This window comes from Mustela lutreola, chromosome 13 (genome assembly GCF_030435805.1).
Source record: "Mustela lutreola isolate mMusLut2 chromosome 13, mMusLut2.pri, whole genome shotgun sequence".
NCBI classification, from domain to species: domain Eukaryota; kingdom Metazoa; phylum Chordata; class Mammalia; order Carnivora; family Mustelidae; genus Mustela; species Mustela lutreola.
In genome coordinates this window covers 10,165,718-10,185,117 of record NC_081302.1, presented here as the reverse complement: position 1 = coordinate 10,185,117, position 19,400 = coordinate 10,165,718, and the positions used below count along the sequence as shown (strand labels likewise).

General features: G+C 41.5%; 1 protein-coding gene across 1 annotated transcript in view; it reads right to left on the bottom strand.

Annotated features, from left to right (window-relative positions):
* The window catches only part of NALCN (sodium leak channel, non-selective), a 309,369-nt gene that overhangs the window by 18,874 nt on the left and 271,095 nt on the right, over positions 1–19,400 (bottom strand). The window contains exons 26-33 of the mRNA XM_059144294.1: positions 18,259–18,426; positions 16,501–16,605; positions 12,876–12,982; positions 6,256–6,376; positions 6,073–6,171; positions 1,273–1,366; positions 652–758; positions 369–443 (exon numbers count right to left, since the gene is read on the bottom strand). Of these exons, the coding sequence (XP_059000277.1) occupies positions 369–443; positions 652–758; positions 1,273–1,366; positions 6,073–6,171; positions 6,256–6,376; positions 12,876–12,982; positions 16,501–16,605; positions 18,259–18,426 (876 nt within the window). The remainder of the gene's footprint in view (positions 1–368; positions 444–651; positions 759–1,272; positions 1,367–6,072; positions 6,172–6,255; positions 6,377–12,875; positions 12,983–16,500; positions 16,606–18,258; positions 18,427–19,400) is intronic.

Sequence of the window (19,400 nt, the reverse complement as noted above, 5' to 3'; positions counted from 1 at the left end):
ATCCTGTCTGGGCCAGCCCCCTTGTCCACCACATTGCGATCTGAGTCCCTGAATTACAGTGGTTTGTGCAGTTCAGTAAAGATGTTTGAACTCCTATAACCAGACAGGTCAACCTGCAGATACAGCAGTCAACAGCAGTTAGCAATTTCTGCCGTTAGACAAATCTGGAATAGAATGTGAAATCTTTGTTTAAGCGAAGCACCACAGCCCCAGAAGGAAAATACCCTACGAGCGTGCCACGCTCTCCCAAAAAAAGACTTCAAAAACAATGGAACACAGAGCTGACCGTGGGTGCTGTCAAAGGAGGACACTGCTCTACTTTGCGATGCCTACTGCCACCCCCTGAGCCCTCTGGCTCATGACCGTACCTCCAGAACGAAGATGAAGGTGAACACAACAGACATGGTTGCTAAAGGGACGGTCACGGGGTCCTCCACGTCCCACTGCAAGAGAAACAGCGCACCGGTCTTTGTCTGCAGCCACCAGACCCATCAAGGCTCTCCCCTCTTTCTCTCATTAGAACATGACTGTGAATTTTCATTTTTTTCCACCAAGAAATGTAAACTATGGACGGATATGGCCCTTTGCGATATGCTTGGATGCGCCCAACAAGCCAGTCCTTCTCAGAGTTTCAGTGTGAAAGAAACGTACCTTGACGGACAGCAGCACCGACTGGGCCAGGACAAGCAGGGCAATTGTCCTCTTAAAGAACGGATGCTGGGTTATGTCGTACATCTTAGCTCTAAATCCATCATTATCTGCAAAAGAGAGGTTGAGGCAAGGGCATTTCAGACCTAGGTTACATTTACTTTCTTGTCTTCCATTTCCTTTAATGCTCATTTTAAAAACTCATTACTCTTTTTTTTCCTCCTATAGTTCAATCTTATTGTGTGGTGTTTGGCAGGAAGGGCTGGTTCTGAATATTTAAAATGACGGTGCATGACGCCGTCTGTATTGGAAGGAGAACCGCATCATTCAATTTCTGTCAGTTTAATACATTTCACTCATATGTTTAAAAGGCAAGCACAAATATATTTTATTTAAAAATTCATTTTTTCATTAGGGCTTATCCTGAGAGCACTGAAGCACAGCCTTTGGGTGGTTGATTTTAATAGCCTATGGAGAGATCTGTAGTTTGGAGCCTGTTTCTGTATTAACTTATGCACAACCGCCTAGTGGCCTCACGATTATTATTTTAATTGAAATCTTAGACTCCTGGGGAATCATGAACACTGGTGCCCAACATGAATAAAATCAGAGCATCTTTGATACCCGGGCGAGGTGGGAGATGAAGAGGCTGTGCTATCTTCAGTCGGCTCTTCAGATCTTCCCATCTTCTCTGATCTACAGTCAGCAGAGCTGTCCCCTTAATAAACAAAGGAAAGCAGAAAAAGGCCTTATGTCGTCTACTCCACACCAAGGACATCGCAAATGGGGTGGTGATACCAACAGGACTAATTTGGGGGTGTGAAATAAAGATATTCTTCAAATACCCTGACGGCTCAGTAGGCATGGTCAGAATTCTCAAATTTGGTCTTGAGAGGAGTCCCCCAAAGGATGGCCTTCAACTGGCATCTTTGAACACAGATAATATTCAGGTTTGGGAAAATCTAAAGAAGGTTCTCTACACAATCAAATTTTCAAAAAGGGATACCCATTCCAATAGTGGTTAGTTTCCTTTCGTTTCATTGCGGGAAACGCTGCGGCAAAATTGTAACTTGTCAGTCTGCTATTTCTGGTTAAGGGGATTGCGTCTTTTTTTTTTTTTTTTTAATTATTTTGATATATATAATCACAAAACTATTTTCAAGTGGTATGAAGTCACAGAATTTGAATCTTGAAGAACTAATGCTGCGATTAATGGCTAAATGAGATAAAAAAAGTCTTTATTATGTGTATGTGTGTGTATTAGAGTATATATATATATATATACATATATATATATATACATATGTATATATATATGCATTGCATGACATTCATTATATTATATTATAAAGGAAGATCTGGGTGGGGGGGAAGAGCCCTCCCACCCAGTTCTTCCTTTCTTTCTTTGGAACTAATTACTATCCTTCAAGGGTGTGTCCTCCTCAACATGTTTTCAGACTTTTGCTCTTTGTGTATCTATCAATACATAAGAACATACTTGTTTTGAATTTTAAAAATTTCTATAAATGGTATCCAATCTGTGCTTATTTATGCAGCTGGTTTTTATCTTCACTAAACACTATGTTTTGCATAGTTCAGCACAACTAGAAACTAGACCTAATTGCTTTAACTGCTCAGAGTATCCCACTGTACAAACATATCAGAATTTAGGTTTATGTATTATGAAAATGTTGCAGTAAGCCCACATGTACTGTCTCATGGCGAACATCTATGTGACTTCCTTGATAGCAAATCTCTAGGAGAGGAATTGCTGGGGTTAGGAATTTATGCAACTTTTTGTTTGTCAGATATTGTGAAGTTGCTGTCCAAAGAGGAGTAACCAAGAAAATTTGCTGCTAACAATCTCCTAGTGTTCATGTCCTAATATTCTTGCCAATACTTGACATGATCAGACATTTAAATTTGGCCATGATGGGTGGGAAATGTATCTAATTTAGTTTTAATACCAGTGAGATGAAACATTTTTTATATGTGCAAATGGGGGAGTGATTCCTGTATCTTCCTATGTGAATTGCCTGTTCATATTCTTTGCTCATTTTTGTATTTGGATATTTACTTTTAGATGTTTTATAGAAATTCTTGATATATTCTAGATATTAATCTTTTGTCAGTTATATGAGTTGCAAGTATTTTCTCTTAGTCTTAGCTTGCTTTAAAAAAATTTTTTTTTTGCTTATCATGTCTCTTATCTCTCAGAAAACTTGTGTTTGGACTTGCTAGCTTTTTAAAATAACTTGGTTTGTTTTTGCTCATATATTTTATGGTTCAGGAGTTCTATACTTTGCTAGTTATTAGTTTCTTTTGCAATTATTTAATTACACTGTTTAATCCTAATGATGATATTTGTTTTGTTTATATTTATTTATTTAAAAAGATTTTATTTATTTATGTGACAGAGGCACAACGAGAAAGGGAACACAAGCAAGGGAGCAACAGAAGGAGAGGGAGAAGCAGGCTTCCTGCAGAGCAGGGAGCCCGACACAGGGCTGGATCCCAGGACTCTGGGATAATGACCGGAGCCCAAGGCAGATGTTTAAGGACTGAGCCACCCAGGAGCCCCTGATATTTGTTTTAAATTAATTTTTCTGATATTAGTATTGCTAAGCCATTTTTCTCACTAACAGCAAACAAATACTCTGGTTCTCTGGGTGCAATACACATTCATATTATTCCTTTATTATACAAAACAAATTATTTTAGAAAGTTGAATTCTGAAATGATCCAAAAGAAATAATAAGCGTGGTGGTATCATCTGATCATTAATATCTGAAAACCTCTGAAAGTTTATCATTGTGAAATTAAGTTTATTAATCAAATTTTTATAATGGAGAAATTAAAAATGCATATGTTACTAGTACAGACTTTGAAGTTTTTATTTTTATTATTTTTAATTTGCTTTAGATTTTATTTATTTACTTGACAGACAGAGAGCACAAGTAGGCAGAGAGGCTGGCAGAGAGAGGGGGGGAAGCAGGCTCCCCACTGAGCAGGGAGCCTGATGTGGGGCTTGATCCCAGGACCCTGGGATCATGACCTGAGCCGAAGTCAGAGGCTTTAACCCACTGAGCCACGCAGGCACCCCTACTTTGAACTTTTCAGACAGGGTTCCATCTTCTAAGGAAGATATAATTTTGTGTAATTCTGAGTTGTGAAAACATCGCCCCCAAAGCTTGCCTTATTTCTCATATCTTTATATTTCCCCAGTGTCTATATATTTGGAAATCTGCTTACATACTTTTGGGTATGATCATTAGAATGGGAGCCCAATGAGGGCAGAAATCTTGATGTGTTTAGTGTGTAGTTTGTGTGTTTAGCTCCTTGTGGCCCTAGGGTCAAGAGCACGTCTGGCACCAGTAGATGCTCAAAGAAATCTGCCGAATGACTGAATGGTTAAGGAATAAATGCTCTTATACAGCAGCTCACATGCTTCCCTCAGAAAAGCTTACAGGAAAAAAAAATCTCTTCTGAATAGTTCATTTAACTCAGAAATTTGGATGTCCAATTAAATAACCAAGTTTGTTACATCTGTTAACATGAGCTCTTCTATTTTTCCTCTTTCTCTAAGCACCCACTTGAGCTTGTGGCCATGTTCCCCTTACCCAAGCCAAGGTGCTTCTTTCTTCCCTCAGAGCAGAAATACAACCAGTGCTGGGAGTCAGCCTCCTGATACTCTGCTTACTTCAGCCAATCCTCTAAGTTCAAGGGCTGTGATTGATTATACATTTGTCTCTAGGGGTTGAACATCTTATGTTGCTGCATTTATGTCTCTGGTTTGACTCTCCTGAAATCAGAACCTGATTCTCCAGAAACCAGGTGTTCTGGGCCAGCTGAGCCCAAGCTCTCTGTTAACGGACTGACTGGCTTCTGCTCTCACTGGGGAATCCCCACGTCTGTTCCAGCACAAGGGTCTAGACTTGCCTTCCTCCTTTTTTGCATGGTATGAAATTGAACACACAGTAGGGCTTAAAGACACTCATTTATGAATGTGTTCCAGTAAAATAGGGGGCTGGGCAATATGATCTCTCTCTATCCTTCTTTCTTACTCTAAAATCCCATGTTTCTGTGGGCAGAAGTAGTGTTGGGGCCCAAAGTGGGGATTTTTGAATTCCACCCTTTGAAAGTCAGGAGGAAATGATGTCCTCGTTAGCGCATGTCAAAGGCGGTAATTGACTGAGTAGCTGGAACCAGGCACGTGGGGCCTGGAGGGCCATTAATGATACAGTCGTTGGTCCTGGCCCCGAATCCCAGGGGCAGAACGGGGCTGCAAGCACATCCTGCTTTCACTCACTGCAGAGGGTCACCATTTTAACCCTCTTTTTTTTTTTTTTTTTAAGATTTTACTTATTTATTTGAGAGAGAGAGAAAATGAGCATGAAAGGGGAGAGGTTAGAGGGAGAAGCAGGCTCCCTACCAAGCAGGGAGTCTGATATGGGACTCGATCCCGGGACTCCACCATCATGATCTGAGCCAAAGGCAGCTCCTAACCAACTGAGCCACCGAGGCGCCCCCATGTTTACCCTCTTGAACTGAAAGACTCTCAGACTCTGCAGAGTCAGCACCACTTCTGAATTCTGGCCTGGGTTTTCTACGCCTTAAAAGCCCCAGACAAGTTATGCCACCTTTGTAAGCTGTTTTCTCTTCCACTGTGAATTTCAGAGTCATGAGAATTGAAAGCAGCGTGTATAAACCCGAGTGCGGAGTCAGTGCTCAAATCTGTGTGCACCTCCATTATTAGGACTCAGAAGACCGACCCTTACATAACAGAGGGCATGTCAGCCTTGTCCAGAAGAACCACGTCGAACTCTCTCCCCCAAACTCACTTTTTGGCAGGAAACTATGCTCGGTGTTTTCCTATTTGGGAGCTCTTGTACTGATCGTTAGAGCTGTTATGATCTCAGCATGCTTCCTGAGTTCATAAAGTACATAAAGTTTTTCTGTTGAATTAGAAAATCTTCTTTTTATTCAGTGAATTAGGATGGAACATTTTCTACTGCATGCCCAACCCCATCAAAACGCTGAGTTCACCTCTGGAGTTACAAAGAAGCATCCAATTTACATCGTGTGAAAGTAATATCACCTGCAATCAGCAGGTGCCTGAGTTCAGCCTTGTGTTTTCCTAACTCGTGGCACCTCCTTCCATTTGAACAATAGGAGATGTGCCTTTCAGTTGCCAGCGAATTAATGACGTCATTACCAAAAGGGGAATTTTAGCAAGAGATCCGCGCTCTTCAATAACGTGCCTGAAGGGCAGCGATGAGGTAGCTCATAAAATAGTTACAGAGATTATTTACATCAGTCACACCACGGGTGAATGCGACTTCATGCTGCGGGGAGAAAAAGAGAGCTCCAAGCAAGTGGCTAGAACAGAATAAACTCGGCGGTATTCAGACCAAGGATGCTTACCTTGTTTTCATTGAAATTAGCAATAACTACTCCAACAAAAAGGGTCAGTCCAATCATGCAGCCCAGGAATACAAAAACATGAATATAGATCCCATGCATCTGTATAAATGAAAAATATGGTTATTCATCAAAGCAGAGGAAAGCAGCTGTTGGGCATTCAAAGGGGTCCATGTGCTTGCTTACCGGCCCCACACGATGAATAATAACATCCCTCACTTCCACCCAGCCTTTCAGGGAGAGCACTTCAAACAACGCCAGCATAGCATTTCCCACATTGTCGAAATTAAAATTCCGAGGATTTGCCCTGCAAGTCAGAAAGAGGAATGTGCTGTGAACTTCAGAGGAGAAGCACCCTAGGGCAAATATCCTGTAGCTCTTTCCGGTCCTGGGTCCTGGGTTGGGGGCGTGGGGGAGTGGGGGGTGATATGTTTACCATTTGGAAGGTGGGCTCCACTGCATTCATTTGCTCCATCATAAAAATGCATGAATGTCTCATCATTTCTTAAAATGTAATGAATTATTAGGTAGTAATGGGGCATTCTTAGGGGGCGACAACAAAAGGCAACATAACTCAACTTTGAGCTCTAGACGTTCTGTGAAGTTTCTGGCTCATCCTGATTATACCAAGAGCTCGAAACACACTTTCTAGCTACAAACTGCGTGGGAGATTCTCACAAAGAGGCGCTGGGGTCTAGAGGTGAAGTTTTTTTTTTTTAAGATTTATTTATTTATTTTAGAGAGAGAGAAAGAGATAGAGACTTTGGCGGGGGGGTGGTGGGCAGAGGGAGACAGGGAGTGAGAATCTCAAGTGGACTTCTCACTGAGTGTGGGGCCTCACATGGGGCTCTATCTCACGACCCTGATGAGACCATGACTTGAGCTGGAACCAAGAATCTAAGACTCAACTGACTAAGCCACCCAGGTGCCCTGGGTGTGAATTTTGCAATAGTTTTATAAATGAAAACTGTTCTAAAGGTATAAATTATAATTCCTGATATTAATACAGAAAGTGCAAAAAGAATAGAATCTGGCCACTTTCCTTAATTCTTGACATCATGGGAATATCACACTGTAAAGTACTGACGCATTTAGAGGTCACTGAGTGGAAAGAGGTGTTTGCTTGTGGCCTAGATGTTTCCAGAACATTCTATCCCAGTGGGATTTTTCTCCCATTACCTCTGGGTGTTCTCAACAGAGACTTCTCGTAGACCCCAGGGCTGCAGCATGCTATCTACATACACAGTTGATTCCTGATTTCTAAAACACTCTGTCTCCACTATTACTTTTTTTGGAGAGGGGGATGGTTCATTTTTTGTTTTTCTGACATTTTATTTTTTTCTTCCCGTGAACAAAAGTGATATTTTCTATATACTACATCTCCCTTAGTCACTATGGGTCTTGGCTAACATTCTTGTCGTCAGTATAAAGATTTCAGTGTCCCCCCCCACCCCCATCAGACTACTGCAAATAATTACAAGATCTAGACAGCTATGCACCAGAAAATCACAACTACCACTGTCTTTCCTGAATGTGATGGAGAACTGGGCCTGGCACTACTAAGAAGAGTAAGCCTACAGAAGCCTAGCCAAATTATAGTTTGATCATTTCTTTTTCCTGCTAGTTCACTTATCAAAATGTAACCTTCATAAAAGGTAACACTCTGGGGAAAAACTGGGTTAATATTTTCTATCACCTTTTATATATATTTTTAAAATCATAGAAACAATCATGCATTGCACCTTTCTAAGTGTTTTTTTTTTTAAGTATTTTAAAACACTAAATACATAAAACCATACAGCTAAACTGCCATGCTCCTAAAGGTTGATGGCTCATTGGTAGAAATGTTTTGCATATAGTGCAAAAGCCCCACTCAGAAATTCCTATTTTGGGATTCTGATTTATATTTTTTAAGTATGGAAGTACAAGCATATTCTCTTGATTTTACAAACTCCTTTCCTTTGGGGGTTTCAATTAAATTTAATACATTTTACAGCAGAGAGAAGCCAGCCGTAAGGATTCTGCAGATGCCACAGTTTTCTTGAATAAGGACTTTTTTTTTTTAAGCCAAGCAAGCCAGCTCTCAGAACTGATGTTGAACTTTCTTACCCATCCATTTTCTTTATGTGAAAGTGCTTTTTTAGCTGAATTTGCAGTAACCCTAAGTACTTTCATGTTACACATCTTTTAGAAGTTAGAATATGTTAAAAATACACTTTTAGGCTAAACCAAGAAAAAGAAAATGGAGGCTCATAGACTTACATAGTTGGAAGAATACATCATATTAAAAACACAAGTATCCATTTTGATCATCTAAGATGTTCGTGTATGCTTTGCTCATGTTACTAAAATCGGAAAGTTGGAAACTTTACCTATAACTACAGAGAACTTCGGTAAATCCCAAACACAATCCTTTGTTGTCTGTTTTCCTGTTGTCCTTCCTTGATTTGGAAGCCCATTTAGATATAATCTTCTCTGGTTTATTTTAAAAATATTATAATCTTGTCTATCCAATTCAGAAAACTAAGACATGGGCTCTAACCTCACAATTCCGTTAATCTTCTACCTCCCAGTGAGAAGTGCTCCAAGGCCCCAAAGTGGTGATAAGGAGGAGTGCTCCTCCTCTGGGAAGAGCTGGACCCTCGGGAGGAGACCAGCTCAACCTGTGGCCTTGGGTGAAGAAATGCAGGGGATGACATCGTCCAAATGGCCCTTCCAAGACCCTGGAAGTATCACATTTCTGTTTAAAAAGTAAGGCAGGGGTGTCTGGATGGCTCAGTCAGTTTAGCGTCTCACTCTTAATCTCAGCTTCCATTACTGTCTCAGGGTCATGAGACTGAACCCCACATTGGGCTCCGCTTGGGGAGTCTGCTTGTCTCCTTCTCCCTCTCCCTCTCCCCCTCCTCACGCATGTTCTCTCTCTTAAATGAAGGGATAAATCTTAAAAACAAAAACAAAAGTAAGGTAGATTTATAGTCTTTCCTTAAGGAACATACTCAAATTGAGCTGTAGCCTCTACAGAATCTGATCTTCTTCTGCCTAGAATGTATCGTGCTATGACAAAGTCAGCGAGGGGGTAAACTCTAGGTAAGCTTCCAGTGAGCTCAGGGGCTTACTTCTGTAGCATCAAAGCCTTTAACATATGCATTACATTATTTGTAATATTAATTTCTGTTCTCCACAACACTTCAAGCTCCTGGGGTTCGGGGCCACAGCTTGTCTCCAGTGACAGAATACTGTCTGGAGATCAGTTAGCACTCAATAAATACATTTACTGAAACTGAGGACTGGGGCGCCTGGGTGGCTCAGATGGTTAAGCGTCTGCCTTTGGTTCAGGTCTTTGATTTTTTGGTCCTGGGATTGAGTCCCAATATCGGGGTCCCTGCTCAGTGGGGAGTCTGTTTCTCTCTCTCCCTCTGCCCCTCCCTCTGCTTGTGCTCTCTCATTCTGTCAAATAAATAAATAAATAAATAAATAAATAAAATCTTTAGAAAAACAACAACTAAGTACTTATTTTTGATATTGCTCTGATGTGTTTCATTTTCCTATGTCCTAAACCTCTGCTTAAAACAAAACACACAGTATTTATAACATATATATATTTTATACTTTTAACCAAGGTAATTTTTATCTCATCAAGTCTGAGTAATTCAGAACAAAATGAATGAATTCATTTGAACACAAAATAGAGAAGCCCAACTGTCTCCTGAATTAGGTAGTGCATATTTATGCCCTTCTTAATGATAATTATCAAAGAATTCCCCAATGCTAATTCCCCAGATAGAAGTTATTTTTTTAATCATAGATTTGTCAATATAAAATTATAGCATTTCAGCTTCTAACTCTTGATGAGTTTACTAAAGAAGGAAAATGTGAAAATTAGCGTGGTTATGGTTGACATTCGTTTGACAGAAGATTTTTATTTCCCTAAAACTAACCCAAGGAACAGACGGGCCAGCCCTACTGTAATGGTGTTCAAGGGATGCCCCGTCTATCGGCTTATGCTTTTAAAATGCCGTCCAACAGGAAACCCCTAGTAATAACTTATATGAAACAATGCATGTCAGTTCATTCGAATCCTTAAAATCACAGGTAGCTGGTTTTATGGAACAGGCTGAATACTGGAGGGTTCAGTTGGGAACAGGTTTACTTTTCTCCCAACACTGCCTTCCAGAGGGTTCTAGCTCCCTTCCTGACATTGTGGAGATCCCAAAGCTTTTTGGTCACTTTCAGTTATAGAAGATGAGTCTCATTCTAGAAAGCCCACTCCGTTCTACATCAAACCTTTGTTCTCATGACCTGTATAAGAACCCCTTCCTTAACCGCTCCCCCTGATCTGCGGCTTGAGGAGGGAAGGAGAGCTCTGGCCTCTCTCTTCCCTCCTCCCCTCAAGGCCCCCATCTGATTCTTACAAGATGGAGGTGTGATGACTTAGAATGGAGTTCAAGTGCATGTATTTTACACGGGCAGACGCCAGCCATGACTGCTCTGGTCCCAGTAGCTGTTCTCTTGAAGTGTATTGTCTGCCATGTTCCTATCTTCTGTAAACTTGATACTTTAACACAACATCTCTGCTACATGCCTATGGTGGACACACTTTGCTCTCTGGATGACTCAATAAAATGCTTGAATCACCCTGCCTTGGCCTCCAGCCTCCTCCTCACCCTCCCACCTCCTTGGGAGGAGTTGTTTTTAGGGTTTGCTTTCAAATTCAGACCAACCAACCCAAAGTCCGCAGACTCAACTACCTCCTTTATCAGGCTTCCACACTCTAGCCTGCCGTAAACCTGCCCTAACCACCAGCCACCAGACCACTGGGGACAGCCCCCATGACCCAGAGGCCACCAAAGGGCCTCATCAAGCCAATCCTAAGCCTGCTTACCCTGAGTCACCCATTCCAACTCAGGGAAACCATAATAAAGCCTCCGGTCCATGGTTCCCCTGTGGCCCATGACTAACACTGGTGCTTCCTTGTGTGACTTCCCCCTGCCTGATGGCCCATCCTCTTGGGAACTATGAATAACAAAAGCCCTTCAGTGGTAATTGTCTCTTGATCAGCTGGCTCTACTATACCTAAATTTTCTATTAATACACTATATTTTGAAACATTCCCCTGTATAAGGGTGCCCCATTTTGTCGTTCCTGCTGAGGGTCATCTTTGGGTAATTCCTCAGTTCTCATTCCTGGAAACCTACCCACAGCCCCTCTGAAAGGAACACATAGCCCTTTGCAGCAGAGCTCCATCAAGATGGCGCAGATCAGGTGGCGCCTGGCCGTGATGCCTCGGGGTCTCCAGGAACTCCTGATAACCCTGCCCTGTCATATGGTGAGGGGCAGCTTGCCTAGACCAGCACCTCCCCTCACTTTCCCCGTCTCTGACATGACCCAGTCCCCATGGGGGACCTCCACTGGCTGGAGACAAGCGTCCCTGACCTCCTCCCACACCGAAGGGAGAGAAGCCACAGCGCCGTCTACTGAATTCATTCACTTCCACGACCCTATCTTTGAGCGTAGTGTTTCGGTTTATAGGAGCTGGCAGAGGACACTCTTTCAGTCAGTGCTGCTGGGATCAGCATGTTGCTGTCTTCGGAATGTAATAGAACTTTATCTCTTAATGAACTCAGCTTTGAGGCTTTTGCCAAAATTCCAAAACAGTAGGAAAAAAAAATCTCATTTGATGTCTTGATATGAATAAATTATTTATAGTGTAATAAGACATTTTCACCTTACAAAAAATAAACTCTTTATGCTTCTTTAATATTTTATTTCAATGTAAATTAGACAGCTTTTCTAGTAAGCACCGGGAAAAGGATATATAGCCACGTGCTATGTACTTCCCTCTCCAAGTCAAGCCACACATCCAAATTCATCTTTTTTTTTCTTTTCATAATTCTTCAGTATTTAAAAAAAATTAAAACCCAGCATAAATTGTACTGAACTGTTTATAAAAGTGAATTTTACATTAGAGAAATGCCAAAGCTGGTAACAAGTGAGTCCTAAGGGTACAAGTGGGTGAAATGCAATTTCTTTGAGAGAGTTTTGACGTTCAGTAGAACACATCAATTGTGACAAAAAGAGTCGTGGCTATGGTTCACTTGTTATTCTAAAAGATACAATGAAATAAAAAGAAAACAGATGACTACTTAAAAGGACAAATGAAGTTAATAGGACACTCGGTTCATCAACGAAGCCTACCGAGAGATTTCATTCATGGTCATTAGTAAACTGGATGAGAAAGAAGGTACTGGGCATTTCCAGCTTTGATGTAAATGCTTTGAAAACTCATTTAAAAAAAAAATGAATTTTAAAGAGAAAGTGAGATATAATCATGTTCCTGATTACTCCTTTCCAGTGTTTCCATAATGGAAATACTTCAATGAAAATGGGTTTTGAAATTGAAATAGCTTTATGATCTGGGCTTCTCTACAACTGTTACAAGGTTATCAGATTTTCCCTTAAAGATATAAATGCAGGACAAGTTTAGTTTTAATTTCATAGAAAATCTTTGTCTTTTATGCCTCACTAATTTCTAATGCCGTATGAATCGAGGTAAGTACTTCAAAGTATTAGAAAAATACTGGGATGATAATCCATTAGTTTCTTGAAACAACACAGGACTCAGTGTGCCACTTGCTTGCTCATTTACTGTATTTTTGCATCTTGGGGTAATTCCGTGCTTTGCCTTGTATTCCCTAAAATCATCTTGGCACCTCTAGCGAAATTCCTTTTCATGCCATATTGTATTGATTCAAAACCTTATACTGACAAATAAAACATTCTTTAGGATCCTTTTCAGTTATGCTTACCAAACACGGGGCACCCAAAATCCAGGCTTTTTCTCTCCAGGTCTTAGTTTTAAATTTAAGTTCTTGGACACACTTACATTAATTCTGAATATGCCATTACAATCTTCCTAAAATAGGGGGGGGGAAAAAAAGAGAGGGCGCTTGGTCAGACAATGAACTCCTAAAAGATCAAAGGTAAACACTTTTAACCTAGAATAGGAAAGGTTTTTATGTGACAATAGGGATGTGGGCAGCCCCCCAGCAAACAGACAAGGACTGCAGAGATGAGCAGTGAAAATCTGCACTGAAAACATTCACAAGTAGGCAGAGGATCCAAACAGACATTCCTCTCAGGAAGACATATAAGTGGCCGATATGCACATTGAAAGATGCTCCGTGTCATTAGTCATCCAGGAAATGCAAATCATAAACCTCAGTGGGGTACCACTTCCCATCCAGGAAGAAGGCTATAAGCAAAACATCAGATAATGAGCTTCGGCCAGGAGCTGCAGAAATTGGAATCCTCTCTGTATCCCCTTATCTCCCTCATAAACCCATGCCTCACACACTGCTGGAGGGTTGGGAAAATGGTGCAACCACTTTGGAAAATAGTGTGGCAGGTGCTCAAATGACTGAACAAAGCTTTACTGAAGGACCCAGCAATTCTACCCCTAGGTTTTTACCCAAGAGAAATGAACACAGATATCTTCATGGACACCTGTTCCATGAATGTTTATGACATTATTATTGTAAATAGCTTAATTATGATGGTCAAAAGGTAGAAACGATCCAAATGTTCATCAGTGGATGAAAACATAAACAAAACATGGTGTAGCCCCTTCACGGAATACTGTTCAACCCTAGAAAGGAAGGAAGGGCTGACACAGGCCACAATGTGGAGGCACTTTGGAGTCACTGAGCTAATGAAAGAAACCAGGCACTAATGACCACATGTTATGGTACTGTACGCATGTGCAAGTCCAAAGCGAACGGCTTCACAGGGACAGGAAGGTGCATGGTTGTTTGAGGACGGGAGTACCAGGGGGACAAGGGGAAAGAAGGGGGGAAGGTCAAAGACAATGTTGCATTTTGAGGTGATAAAAATGTTCTAAGACTGATTATTATGCAACTATGCTAGAAACTATCAAATTGTACAACTGCCAAAGGGCAAATTGTGTAGTCTGTGAGTTTTGTCTCTAATAGCACTGTTTTTAGAAGATTTTAAAACATGAGTAAGAAGCTTTTCACCATTTTCTGTCTTTATTCTTCTTTTTGTCTTATCTTTGAGTCTTTCTTTGGCTGTGATTTTCATGTTTTTGAACCTAAACCCCTTTCCTGGGTATAATAGGTATACACTTAACTATTTCAAGGGATCTTCAAATTTTAACCTGCTAAAGTCACCTTCAACCTTGTTTCCTCCAACCTTTCCCATTTTTGTTCATAGACTAGTACGTTGTCAACCCCGGCATACAGATCTCAGAGTCCTCTACGGCTTTCCCTTGTCCTGCTTGGGTCTCCTTTCCATTCTTATTTCCAACAGTTTAGTTAATACCAACATTATTTCCCTTTGGATTATCAATGATATCCCTTAAAACAACAGCCCTCTTATACAAATAATATCTCTTTAACTTCAAAGGCATGGAGAAACTTACTACCATAACCCAAAGACAAACACGGTTGACCTTCTGGCATATATCCTTCCAGTTTTTTTCCCTGTGTGTGGATGAGATGGCACAGTTTTGACCCTTCCATAGGCCACTTTGTCAGTTAAAATATATTGCACTTATCATCTCACAGTAACTTTACATGTTCACCCACAACATTATTCCTATTGGCTGTGTGGTGCTGGATCAGAGAGAGCCCCCTGATGTATTTGGCCTCATGGTTCCTTCCAGGGTGCCTTTCTGAGCCCGCAAGAGCCCACCTTTGATGGGGTGAGGTGTCCTGGCATCTCAGTTAAAAGCATGGACCAGGCTGCCTAGACATGAGTCATACTTTCCCCACTTATTTTGGGGTGAACTTGGGCAAGTTATTTAAACTTTGTTCCTCTATCTCTAGCTTGTTGTGTGTATGAGTAGATAGTGTAAAATCACAATACGCTTAGGCCATTATTAAGATACTGAGTCTGGCAAGATGTCCTCTGGGCTTCCTCTTGAAATGTTGTCATCTTTCTGTCCTCCATTCTGTGTGAGTCTAAAACAAGTCTGCCTTCCTGACTCGAGCGTTGGGATGAAAGCATCAGCCCTTTACCACCCCCTTCGTTGGCTACTTTGGTTCGCCATGACCTTTACGCCATGTTCCATGTTCTGTCTTCTCAGGCTTACTGAAACTCCTGGAACCTCTGGCGATGCAGGAGGGGCCTCAACCAGTATGTCTCTTCTGCCCTGCCCCTTCCAGAAATCCTTAGTGTAACACAATCAATAATGTATTTTGACTAGACAAAGATGTGACCTGTATTTTACAACCATTCGAGAAAGAATAATTTTTATAATCGGTGGCCTTGAAAATGTAGACATTTTTTATACCAACGAAAAATCTCTATGAGATAGCCATAGTTGCTGGAAATAGAGAAGCATGTACTATAGGTAGGCTCTGTTCAGCCTTCGGGCACATGCATTTTAATGGACGTAAGGCATTCTTTCACCAGGATGAAAGAGGAAATGCTTTTGTTGTTTGTACATAAGCAGTATGTAGCTCATTCTTTTAATCCACTTGTGCCCCAGGGCAGGATCCTAAGAGAAAGGGCGTTGGAGAGTGTGGCAGTGATGGCTAGTTATAACCACACATGTCCGGTCTTTCTTCAGGCTCCGTCACCGTCCCATTTGGCCTTGGAGGCCAGGCTCTCACCAGTGACACCAGTAGAAGTGAGGTGTGCTGCCTCAGGGCTCATCCTGTGACCCTCAAACATAGAGTTGGTTCTGTGCTCCTATCTGCCAGCTAAATGGAGAAGACAAAAGGAGCTGGGGTCTCCGAGAGAACATTTGGAGGAGAGCTGTCCACCTGACCCAAGACGCAATGTGTTCATTTCATTACTTTCAGCCACTGAAACACTGGGCTTGTCCAGAGCTGCCTCCTCTTACTAACACTGACTGAACAAAGATAAAGCAAGGGGCAGAGGCAGAAGGGGTCAAGCTTGGTTCTTTGATAGCTGTCCTACTGGGGAAGATTCTGGACTTCCCAGGGGAGAGAAGGCTGGAGCAGAGTAGCATTGAGCAGTGGTATGACAGTCAGACTTCGCCTCTTGTCCTTTCTGCGGGGCTGTTTGCTGATATGAGTCTGCTGAGGCAGAATTTAGTTAGGGGAGGCCCAAAGGGAGAGTGTCTGAGACTCACAGCTACAAGTGTCTGGAATCTTGGGTGCGTGTGCTACAGGTATCAACAGAGGCTCACACCAGAACAGCAGGAGAGAGTAGAATAATCTGGGGTGTGCTTTTAATCCCACAAACCAGTGCTAGCCAGGAGAGACTCAGAGTGCCTGTTTTTTGTTTTGTTTTGTTTTGGGGTTTTTTTGCTTTAGGCAGAAGGAGTTGGCAGGAAGAGAATTCTTGGTTTCATGAGGGGTCCTCAAAGTAGCCTCAGCACGTGCTGACCGAGAGGTGGCGAATTACCAGAATTTAAATCCCAAAAGACAGAAAGCAGTATCTTACCCTTCTAATAATGTTGGGATCATTGCACTTGGCCAGTTTTCCCGCAAAAAGCTGGACTCCAAAGCTTGCAAAAACAAGCATTAATGTCAACAAAAGGATGGAGACCTGAAAAATAATTGGTGAGATGTCACATCTCTGGGTAAGAAATTCAAGAGTAGGCTTGATCTGAGCAGGGATAGGGACATGACTTTTCAGAGAACATAGTATGAAACCCTTGGTCTTTTCAGGATATTATCTAACTTTTCCACCTCAGGTCGTTCAATTAGCCTCGCTGGAATGTTAAAAGGAGGGAATTAACAACAGTTTTTGGATTTTGGAATAAAAACATGTGACTTTCAGGTAAGAAAATATCAATTTTTTTAGGTAAGAAAATATTTTTGGTATGGCTTGGGTTTTTCTGATTTTGGAATCGACACTTTAATGAAACCGAAGAAAAGTGTTTGAATAATTAGATTTCCTCCCATTTTCTCTAAATGGATTCCTGTCTCTATCAGCAGAACATAAATTAGAGAGAGACAGTGGTCTGGCTTTCTTGTGAGCAGTGAGGGCATCAAGAGGAGGGAGATACTGGGTCCTGAAAAGCAAGTCTGTTAATTGACTGGTGCTCCCTCTGCTGGACGGTGTCTTGGTCTCAGCAGAGAAAAGTGGCAAAGGGGAAAACACTGAACAAAACCACTGATCTGGGGCCCGGGTGAATCAAATCATCTAAACATATGCCTTAAATATACTAAAATCACACAGAAACATCATCAAGAGAAAGGCACAAATAGATTCCTTGCTAAATTCTATCACGGCTCCAAGATGCATGCATATCAGGTAATACCCTTTTTCCCTTCAGTTCCAGCTGGGTGAAAAGCCACCTTGTTGTGGTTTTAGCACAAAGAAAATGTGGGATTTCAAATATGTCTTTCAAAAAATATTAGCGACTCTGTACCTATGGAAATCTCCCAACCCGTCTTTAAAATACCCTAGAATCAATTGTAACCACAGCTGCTCTCTCCCTGTAGGTGCGTCTTTAGAAAGCAAGATGTAAAATAAGCTTATGTAAATTAATTCACGTTTTCCATGCACGAGCAGAGCTCATCAATAATAAAAAGAATCCTTTGATCACTCCTTTGTAAGGCACGGATCCTTCTGTAATGATTGGGAGCAATGAGCTTCCAACTCATCGTTTTTTTTTCTGCAGCATTGCTCTTGGAAGACCCTCAATCAGGGATGCCCATTTTCAAGTATTCATTCCTGTATCCTGAGGCTACTTAAAGTGAGGTATACCTATATGTTACATATTTTTTTAAGTCATTTTATGTTAACACTCCAAAGACCAGAGACAAAATCTACGCTCTAAGAAACTGGGGACATGCGAAATAAAATACGGAGCCCAAATGGGTTCACTGCTACTATTTGTGAAGTAGATGGTGTGGAGTCTTATCTTTAATTTCTAAATAAGGAAACTACAACCCAGAATAAAAATTAGGGTCATGAGTTAGGAATGGAACTGTTAGCAAATAGGACCGCTTGTATTCTTCCTTTCATCCTACTTTCACTAAAAATGTTCATTGAATTAGACGTACCAACAAGTCAGAGCATGCATGGGTCAAGTTCCGAATGTGTGCTGTGTTTTGTTAGTGCCTTTACAATCCCCTGGCGATAAACACCGCAGACTTAGCCCTCCACCACCAAGACTCCCTGGGCCCCCTCGTTAGTTTCATTCCAGACCCAGAATGTGCGAACCGGAAGCAGCGGGCAAGCGTCACGTACCAAGAAAATTTCTTTGAAGCCGCTGAAAAGTTCTCGAACCACTTTCCTCATCTGGGGCACGAGTTTGAATATCCGCAGAGGCCTCAGGCACCGGAGAACCATTAGAAGCTGAGCTCCCGATTCGGCAGGCACGTTTTGGGGCATCCAGCAAAGAAATATCAAGCTCACCTAGTGAGGGGAAAAATCCTTAGAGTTTATACAATTTATCCTTCGCTCTCTACACTGAGAGCCAAGTGCATACAACTGGCCTTGAGCAAGAGATTCCATATGGCCCACAGGACAAGCATTCACTGGGTATATATTCGATCTCTGAATTCTGAACTCTGAGCTCTGAACCCAATCTACCCCTGTTAGTGGCACCCAAGGAAAGTCGTCAGCTGTTCGTGGGCATGACATAGGGGTGATCATACTGTGTGTGTGTGTGTGTGTGTATGTGTATCCCCAGTGCACTCTGCTCCTTATTTTAACTTACACACTCAAAATGCAGATTGAAATTCCTTTGATCATGGATACCAACCCTCATGCTTGACCTGATTCTCACTATTTTATGGATGATCTAAAGATACTGCATGTTAGTGGTCATGATCCCCCTTGTTATGTTGGGAAGGACATTGACTTTATGCCTTCTTGGACACAGGGAAAAAATGAAATTTCTTTGAGTCTTTTCCTCTGTTTTTCCAACTTAGTTTAACTGAAGAGTTGAACGGTCACCTGGTCTAGTCAGGTATTTCGTATGCTGGAATTGAAAGAAAGGTCCAACCCTCTCATGTCTGGTTGCTTTTGGCAATGAGGAGCCCATCAATCAATTTTATGAGAGAGGGGGTTTTTGTCTGTTTGTTTGCCTGTTTGTTCTAGTGTGGGAGCCACAGGACTATGGGGTGCAAATGAGATTTCTGTCGTAGGCCTTATTAATGTATGTCTTTCGTGTACAAGAATGTGATTGATGTATGTGAACCATATCCATGGAAATTTTGAATGCCTCATTTAGATTTTTACATGCGTGCCCTTCATTTGCCAGTGGTAGACTACTCAGTAATCACATCTAAACCTTTGGAACTAGCCTATCTTTCTCTTGTACTGAAAAAGGCAGGAGAGTTTTCAGAGCCACAACATCTTCCATTTAGGAAATAAGCAGAGACTTA